We start from the raw sequence: 9772 nt of genomic DNA, 5'->3' as shown, positions 1-9772 counted from the left end.
AAAAAAAAAAAAGACAGGGAAGTAAACAGCTATTGGAGGATGGTGCCTGGAAAGGGCTGGAAAGATTATCTTCAGGGATCTTGAAATTGACATGTATTATGAAGGAGTGCTAAAAAGAGGGAAGTGAGTAACAGTTACTATCTTTGATGAGTGAAGGGAAATGACATGGAGAGGCTGATGAACCCAATATCAAGGAGTCAGAGATGGGTCCTTAATGAGCCCTGACATTCAAAGTACCAACTCAGGGGTGTCAGGGTGGCTCAGTGTCTGACTTTGGCTCAGGTCTCTTAAGTCTCGTGGTCTGTGGGTTCGAGCCCCGTGTCAGGCTCTGTGCTGACAGTTCAGAGCCTGAAGCCTGCTTCAGATTCTGTCTCCCTCTCTTTCTGCCCCTCCCTTACTCTCACTCTGTCTCTGTCTGTCTCTCTCTCTCAAAAATAAACATTTAAAACATTTTGTTTCAAAGTACCAAATCAATATGTAGTATACCTTAAATTTAAGCAATGCTATCTGTCAAATACATTCATTTTTTAAAGGCTATTATTCTAGATGTTCTGCATGTCCAATATTTTAGCATGGCCTTTACTTGGATTTTGTAACCCTCTATTTAATTTATGTTTTTAGTACATCTCATTTGAATTGGTTTTACTTTTACTTGCATCTAATTTTCATTATAATAAAGCTGTGTATTAATATACACCCCCTCAAAAAAGTTGAAAAATAAATGTCCCATAAGCAACGAAAAAGAGCAAGGAAGTGTTTCAGCAGCAACCTCAAAGAGGGGTAAGTTTCCTGTAGAGCAAGCACGTAAAGAGAATATTCAGAGAAGAGGTTGAACATGCAAGGAATTTTGCTGATGACTAGCCTTGAGTATCAAACACCATAATAGGGGCACCTGGGTGGCTTACTTGGTTAAGCCTCTGGCTCTTGATTTTTGTCAAGGTCATGATTGTCAGTTTGTGAGTTCAAATCCCCACTGCGCTGACATTGTGGAGGCTGCTTGGGATTTTCTGTCTTCCTCTCTCTCTGCCCCTCCCCTCCTCAGGCTTTTGCTCTCTCTCAAAAATAAATGTTAAAAAAAGGACATAATAAAAAAAGTTATAGAATATGGAAAAGAGTAAGAACTGGGGTTCAAAAAATTGATATACAAGGTTTAGGGGGGGTGCGTGTAGGAATGAGGAATGACTTGGAAGTTTTGTCATAAAGGGCAGAATCACATTAGTCCTGATTGTCCCCAAGGTAGGCTAGGGTGGACTAGCCATGAGTGCTAAGGTTGGTAGTGGGGACCTTGGCAAAAGCACAGAGATTGCTAAGCCCCCACCTGACTCCCGAGGAAGGTATGGACTGCTATGATGGGTGAGTCTTAGCACCCAGGCGGTTTCTTCCTCCTTGCAATGGGAGCCTGCAGACGGCATCTTTTTGGAGGGTTCAGGCTACTCCCTGACTTCCGCTGAAGGAGGCTTCTGGGCAGGGAAAGGAGTTGTGTTACTCTAATTCCAACTAATTTGTCATTTACATCCTTAAATGGTACTTCGAGCTTTCTTTCTTACGTTAGAGAGCAGTGTACTCAAGCACTTATGAACTAAAAATCTTTGGATCAGAAATTAGTCTGATGACTCAGTAGCTGGGGATACGGCAGTACTGCAAAAAGGCAGAGAGGCTTGCTGACTAGTGTTGGAGAGAAGTCAGGCAAAGAATACACATCCCAAATTAAGGTGGCTCCCGAACGGCCATTCCTGACGCCTTCAATGTCATGCTTAGAGAATCACGGAATTTCTAGTCTGAGACTTAAGAAAGAAGTATTATGTTGTGGCAAAAGGAGTACAGCATTTGACATCCCAGCTGGGAGACTCATCAGCTGTTATTACGTCAGTTAACTTGTGCTCAGTTCCTAACCTCTGGGCAGAATGTCCAAACATCACAGTGAGGGCATTTCTGTTGGGCAGAGACATGTGGCAAGTTCTCATTCCTGCTTAAGGATAGCATGGAAATAGTCACAAGGTTGATTTAAGATACTAGGAGTGACTTGCTGCATGAAACAGGAAGTTGAAGAAAATATACAAAGGGCAGAAGATATATGTGGACATCCACCAAGTATGACATATAGACTGTACCTAGATCTTAAACTACCAAAATATCCAGGATCTTTCCATAATACTGTCTACTAAGTTAGTGACTCTCTGTTTTAAAAGATTTGGGGTAAAGAATTGAGCATTAAATTATTAATTAGAAACACTATAGAATTACACAAACACTAGAATTACACAAAATTGTGTGATCATTAGAAAGGAGTCTGGGGGCACCTGGATAGCTCAGTCAGTTAAGCATCTGACTCCTGATTTCAGCTCAAGTCACAATCTCACAGTCTTGAGATTGAGCCCCACATGGAACCTTCCTAAGATTCTTTCTCCTTCTCCCTCTGCCTCTCTCTCAACCTCTCTCTCTCTCTCTCTCTCTCTCTCTCTCTCTCTCTCTCTCTCTCTCTCTCGAAGAAGAAGAAGAAGAAGAAGAAGAAGAAGAAGAAGAAGGAGAAGGAGAAGGAGAAGGAGAAGGAGAAGGAGAAGGAGAAGAAGGAGAAGAAGAAGAAGAAGAAGAAGAAGAAGAAGAAGAAGAAGAAGAAGAAGAAGAAGAAGAAGAAGAAGAAGACCAAAGAGAGAAGAGAAGAAAAGAAAAGAAAAAAAAGAAAAGAAGTCTAGACAAAATTATAAAGTAGAAAAACCTACACTCAGTGTTTTCCCTAAGGTATACAGGCTTTTTTATTGCCTTCTGACCATTCAAGGATTGCCTCCCCTCCCCACCCCTGGCATGTGCACACATACAACCATACACACAGGCGCGCGAACACACACACACACACACACACCACAAGTGCCCTCACATGGAAGTAACTGATACTGGGTCCTCATGAGCCTCTCACCATCCTGCCTCCAATGTCCCAACTCAGCTGACAGGGCACTTCCCATAGAGGCAAAGTAGTGAAGTGGTGAAGAACCCAGGTTTTGGTAACTCATAACACCAAGTTACTTGGGGAAACTTACTTAACCTTTCTGAGTTTTGCCTTTCCTGATGTAAAAAGAGAGATAATAAGAGACCCTTGACAGTGTTAGAGTACAGACTAAATGAGGTCAAGTGTTTAGTATGGTGCCTGATGCCTAATAAACATTCAGTTAATAGTAATTATTTATTTCATTGTTTCTTTTACAACTATGGTTAGTTTGTGGCTGTATATATTTTCTTGTGGTTGCTGTTTTTGCTGTTGTTGTTGATTCCCTGGTGATACGTTAGCATGCTGCCATCACTCTCTCAATGTGACACACCTTATAACAAGTAGACACTGCCTCCCACTCAGAACCAGCGGCAAAAGAGAGGGCCGTTGATGTTTTCCCCTGTGCTGTGCCCATTCACTCACCTGACAGTCTGGGGGTCCATTAGCCCCTCTCAAATCATATAAAAGAGGCATCAGCCTTATCTTCTGAAAACCAGAGTGATTTGGAATTAGATAAGTTGCTTCCAGGTCTGTAGTTATTTCTGATTGCCCTAAGCACAGTTTTTTTCAATGCTGGTTATGGGTCTGGAAGACTTAAGTGTATTTATTTATTTATAAATCAAGGGTACAAGGTATAACTGTGACAATAAAAGGCTTATTCCATAATTCATATATATGAGAAAAGCCATAGGCAAGCAATAAACACTGGGCTACTGGTGGATGTTGCCTTCTCTAAGCATGTAGCATAATAATACACTCACTCTCATATCTTACCTGGATTGGCTGTGGAAGGTAAGGAATTTCTCTTTGGGCCCCGTGGTCATTGTCTCTGGCTTTCCAGAATGAATAGTCCACAGTTGTCGAGAAATACCATTTATTAATCACACAATAGAAAAGACCTTATGAATAAAACTATATATTTATAACGCTTTATTTTTTTTTGATCCAGTACTTCACAAAACACTACAGACAGTAACAAAATAATTCAATAAATATTAAAAACTTTCAAGAGAATTATAGGATACTCTTTATAATATGTGAGCATCAACAATGCCACAGCCATTAAATACACTATTAAACAGTATCACACATATCTTTCTTGATTAAGGGAGATGATTAATTTTTTATCCAGAAGTCATAACATTGACACATATCCATACACAAGAGAACAGCTCAGAGTAAGTGAAGCAGATACCCCAGTGAAATGGAATCATCTGCCTTTATATCATTTAAAGATATTACAGTGTTAACAGGATAGAAGTCAACACACTAAAGAGAAATACTGGGGCTTTCTTGGGGCTGGAGGAAGAAGGTAGGGCAATTAATGAAAACGCTTACATATTTTCCATTGCTCTCTTAGCAATATGCTCCCTTCCCTTTTCTGCCTTTTCTTGGTTGAGGTATTCCAGCACTTTCATTAACAGATCTTCATCCAAGTACTGTCTGTTCGGGGTGTCATCATTCTTTGGGGGCCCCACAGGGAGCCTTTTGCTTACCGATGCCAGTTTGTCAGTCTCCTGAGAGCTACCTTGATTCAGCTGCTCTTTGATGGCCTGCTCAATTTGGTCTTCTTCCTGTAGGTTATCTTCAGGTGAGACTTGACTTGGAACTCGCTTCACCTGGTTTGAATTCATGATCTCGGGGTATTTCACCAGCATCCGTGCCAAGTACTCTCCTAATTCTTGATCCTTGTCACTCAGGTTTTCATATGCCATTTGTCTGTTCTCAGCATCTGGCATCCATGCACCTTTGGGAAGCTGGTTTGCTCTAGATCTTCCAGGACTGTAGGGGAGTCTCGGCACAACCTTCTCTCGATTATACTGACCAGAAACATATGGAGGCTTTTGGTTTGCTGCATTTTCCATCCCTAAAAGATTTAAAATGTCCTCAACAGTGAGCCCATCTGGTAGGGCCTGTGCCATAGCACGACTGGGTGTTTTGGAGTAGCCATTCTTGGAGAGCATTTTGTTTGGGAATGTATCTGGATGGTCTAAGTCAACCTCTGCGATGTCATCTAGGTCAACAGGAAGTTCAACCTCCTGCTCTGGTTCCACTGATCCATTTGGCTTCTCTCCAGTTTTGAGCATGTCAATTAAGTCTTCAGGTGGTATCTGTAAATTCCTTGAGATTTCAATCAGCTGATAAATAGACTGAGAATCAAGTGGTTTCTCAAAAAGCCTGGCTGCTCTTTCCCCATTTTGCCCATTCTGTGCCCTCCCACTGCCTGCAGCATTTACTAACCTTTTCATATAGGCAATTACTTTGGAGACATCATCTGAGAGTTGGTCTTTACTCTCTTTCTGGAGATCTTCATCTTGGAGGCCCAGCTGCCCTGAACGTTTCATTTCATCATTGATTTGATCATTTTTTTCAACATTCTCCTTGCTGTCTCTTACCTCTTCCTGGGTTTGACTCTCTATTTTTTCTTCTACTGGGTTCCAATCTTCTCCCCCAACCACATCTTCATAGGCAATGTTATTGGCCTTGTAGATATCATCTTCATCATCTGTGTAAAGTTTTTGTTCCTCATCGACTCTCTCACGCTTCTGGTTGTTTGGTCCTGTCAGTTTCCCTAGTTCTTGGAACACAGATTCTAGTGTGGCAAGACTTTGAGGAGTATATTGCTCCTCCACTATTTCATTTGTGCGTTTAAATGGGTTATCCCTGGAATTCTCTTCATACATAGGAGTGAATCGCATGTGTTTGAGCTTCCTCTCTAGCCACTGTTGAGTCTCATAATCATCAGGCATGTCCATTGGAAAGTTTTGTTCTGAATTCAAGGCATAGGGCTTTTCTTTGGGTGCAGACTGAGGCTCATTTTCAGCCTGTCTCAAAGCTTCAAGTATTATCCTCATCCACTCATCTTCACTCAGGGACTCCTTTGTACTTTCTGGCAAGCGACTTTCATCACCATTTTCTTTCTTCTGAAGAGGAACTGAGACACCTTGGTAGGGATTGTAGTCTGGGCTGTTTTCTTCTTTGTGAGCTTGTTGTCGGAGCTTTTCTATGTATTCCAAAGCTCTGATCATTTCAGGACTCGGAAACTTTTGGACATTTTCCAATCTGAGGTCTGGTTCCTTCTGAAGCAGCTGGTTTCGCTGAAATGAGGCTGCTTCATCTCCAGAGATGAGGAATATTAAAGGGATGAGAGACAGGGCTGCTCCAAGCCGGTGAGTCTTAGCTTCTGCCATGTTTGAAAGATGTCCTTAAAGCATAGAAAATATGAATTAACACAAATGGAGAACTAGACGTTACTATACCCAAAGAGGTAACTGATCATTGAGGGAAATCACATGGCAGAGATTATTTCACATTAAACTTAGGATGACTCTTTTCAAAAGCCGTAAATATTTCCTATTCAACCCCTCAGAAGCTACTGCAGGAAACCAGTGAAATTGTTACCCAACTACATCAATTTTGCATGGCATTCACTTGGTCAAAATAATAACACAAAGACTGATATGAGGTTTTATTTTTTAATTTGCAAACCATGTAGTTCATTTTTTAAGTTACATTGCTGAATAAAAAACTTCCAAGATGATTTTTAGTTCTCTTGTATAGCATTCCTATTAAAATCATTGGCAAAAAGTTAGTTGCCTTAATTTAAAACATGCATGTACACACACACACACACACACACACACACACACACTAAATGATTTCCTTAATGTTTTATCAAAAAACCATGCAGTTAGTTTTTGAATTGTCTATCTAATTTTGTTGTAGAGACACCACAGCAGTGACATTATATATGAGTAAGTAATACAGCACCTTAATATCAATCATACTGAATTTCCTTATGGAAGAATCCATTTATGTATATTTTTCAGAAATAACTTGTTCTTACACTGACACTAAACCCAACTGTCAGTTTTAAAAATTCTATACCTTAATAACCTCCAGAACATGGGTCTCCTCTGGTCACAGCTAGCAGTTTAACCTAGTCAAATTTCTTTCTGTGTAAACACACATTAAAATTAAAGTTTTAAAATGTCTGTGTTCCATATTTCTTCTAATGATTTTATTTGTGACTGTCTTGCAAAGTGCAATCATGGTTATATTTTTCATCAGCCTTTAAGAATACATAGTAAATAATAACAGATGCTTCAGAGAGAACATAAGTTTTCTTAACCAGTCTATTTCTGAACTTGTGAGTGTTCAGATTCAGCTTGACTTATGTCTGTGTCTATTTTGGTATGGACCTGTGAAATCTTAAATGACTCATACTGTTAGAAAATCTTAAAAATAACCACTATGTAACTCCCAATTTAGATAAACACAGACAATATGTTGAATTCTTCCTACTTAAAAATCTTCATTCATTTTTTTCTCCAATGCTTCATAATCTCACATATGAATTAGCAAGGGGGATTATTTTTATATGTTTACATTGGCATTGCTAACACTGAAAAACCATTTTAATATTTGAAATTTTGTTGTGAATAATGTAAGGAAAGCTCACAAGTTTGTTCATGATATCTTACTTGCATCATGATTTCGTATATATAAGCTAACTTTTATGGGTATGATTTTCTGTTGGCTTAGACATCAATTGTAAAAAATATTTTTCACTAGATAATTTTGGTATTGAATTAATACTTTCAGTTTTTAGACATAACATTTGTATTTAGAGAATGTTCTTTACCATAAATATATATATTTATTAAAATGATTCCCATTAGTCAGACTACTTAATTTACTAAAAGAAAAAAACCTCAAAGGGCATGCTGGAGAAAACTCCTCAAAAATTTACTATGGATTAATATTTCTATAAGAAATTGTAAATTTTAAAGAGTTGTAAGTTCCTAGATTTAAATAAAAGTACATTATAATTTCTTCTTTATATTATTTTGGGATTAATTTAGCTTTGATAATCTATTTCCATCAGTGGCATTTGAAATAGTAGTTTTAAGAATCTTAATGAACTTATTTTCTCTGAAACCATTATCCTGAAGTATTCTCAAAATATGAGTTATGTGTTTGTCCTTAAAATCATTGTCTTGGAGATGGGCTTTGCTGTGGAATTAGGGAAGAATGCTTCATGCACTTATTTAAACCACAGCCTGTTACATGCTATTCTGTGATCATTTATAAGGTTCATTTTGGATGACATAGTTCTTGCCTTTGAGTAAGACGCGAGGGATTTTTTTTCCCAGGTTACAGCTCTTCTATATACTGAAGATGGTTTCAACAGCTCTAGTATCCTATGTACAATTTGAACTAAAGCTTCATAAGCTAAAATGTCTTTTCTATTATAATTAGCCTGGAGCATTGACAAATACAGGTGGATATACCTAATGTGAGCAGTTCTACTAATTAAGATAGAGAAAAGAGAAACACTAGTCTGGTTAAATTTTTCAGCAAAATATCATACAACCTCTTTCAATAAAACATAACAATAATAGCTTACACAGTTATGAATGTTTTCCTCATGGAAATTCAATATTATCATCTCTCTGTAATTTGTGGTCACATCCAATCTATAACCCAAGATATTGCACTCTGAATAAAAGAAAAAGCCTCTACTCAGGGTAATTCTAATCTTATTTTCCTGGGACTAAGACTGGGGAATAACAATGTAAGCCCTTTCAGAGAGTATCAATTCAGAAAATAATTTTATATAATTTATTCATTTTGAGCTCTTGTAAGGTAAATGTCAAAGACAATAAGAAAAACTAGTTCCAAAATTGGTTGTCTCTGTGACTAATGTATTTAACAGCCTTTGAATGATTGGAAACCTACTGCTAAGAATATTAAACATATAAATTATATCTCTGGCTTTGTGTCTAGCTTTTAAGAGAAGAAAAAATACATTAAGGGAAGAAACAAAATATCAGACTTAGTTAAGTTTACATTAATATGGGTATTGACACTAAAATCCTTAACTTTTTCATACTTCTTACATGTTGTTATCTAAATAGCATAAAGGTTATAAATATCCAACCGCAAGTGGTAAACATCATAGATTCAGTTCTATACGTATGTATATATATATATATAGTGTCCTTGTATTGGTTGAAGAGCAGCAGGTTGCTATTCAGTTATTCTATAGATATAAGATTGCCAAACGGCCTTTTCCTTCTCAGCTAGGAATCAAGAAAAGAACACGCAATTTAGAACTTTCCAGTAAATCGAAGGAAAAACAGTCTTACTTACCTCTTTTTTATATGGCAGAGAAGGTCCACAGCATGTTCCTCCCAGTCCGCCTGGCGAGCTGCTCGGGCCGTTTCAGCACCCGGACAGCTCCTCGGCTTATAGGGAGACGCCGCGCCTGACTCCGCACTGCCACACTGACGTCACCCGGCTCAGCCACAAACCAGAGCATAGGCGAGTTTTTTCAAAGAACCAGAGAGAAAATAATCACTTTATATATTTAAGGCGGGGGGGGGGGAAATGCTGCATGCTTACGCCACCTGTCTTTTTGTGGCAAAAACTGCAGTTTTCTTTTTTCTTTCATCAAAATTTTTGAGACTTGAAACAAAATGCTCTACACAATTTCTCTTAGGAAGAACGAAATCTACCAGACAGAAGCCTAATTGAAATATAATCTCATCTATGTTCTAATATCTTGTGATAAGTGTTTCCTGTTGCTGTTGTTTTTGCCATTATAAAAAAGTTTTACCCCCAAGGACTTTTTTTCATCATTTGCCCACAAGGAAATTACATTATCATTCCCTGGTATACTCCGAAAGGAATGGAAGGCACGTTATTAATATGAAACGTCGTATTTTGTATCACGACCACGAGCAGTATTGGTTTTAAAATTGCATTTATTTGAATAAAAAATAA

At 38.3% G+C, this 9772-nt stretch overlaps 1 protein-coding gene across 1 annotated transcript; it reads right to left on the bottom strand.

Annotated features, from left to right (window-relative positions):
• Positions 1-3879: 3879 nt before the first annotated feature.
• On the bottom strand, positions 3880-9247 carry SCG2 (secretogranin II). Its single transcript, XM_029932908.1, has 2 exons — positions 9140-9247; positions 3880-6188 (listed from the first exon to the last, which is right to left on the bottom strand). The coding sequence occupies exon 2, from the start codon at positions 6172-6174 to the stop codon at positions 4318-4320; it is 1857 nt and encodes a 618-aa protein (XP_029788768.1). The 5' UTR covers positions 6175-6188; positions 9140-9247; the 3' UTR covers positions 3880-4317.
• Between the last annotated feature and the right edge of the window lie 525 nt (positions 9248-9772).

Source organism: Suricata suricatta, chromosome 3 (assembly GCF_006229205.1).
Source record: "Suricata suricatta isolate VVHF042 chromosome 3, meerkat_22Aug2017_6uvM2_HiC, whole genome shotgun sequence".
Lineage (NCBI taxonomy): Eukaryota > Metazoa > Chordata > Mammalia > Carnivora > Herpestidae > Suricata > Suricata suricatta.
Note: the sequence above shows the minus strand (reverse complement) of the source record. Positions and strands in the feature narration are given on the sequence as shown.

Bases quoted from the DNA above. Each gene is read 5' to 3' on its own strand.
- SCG2 (XM_029932908.1), bottom strand. From the start codon at position 6,174: ATGGCAGAAGCTAAGACTCACCGGCTTGGAGCAGCCCTGTCTCTCATC.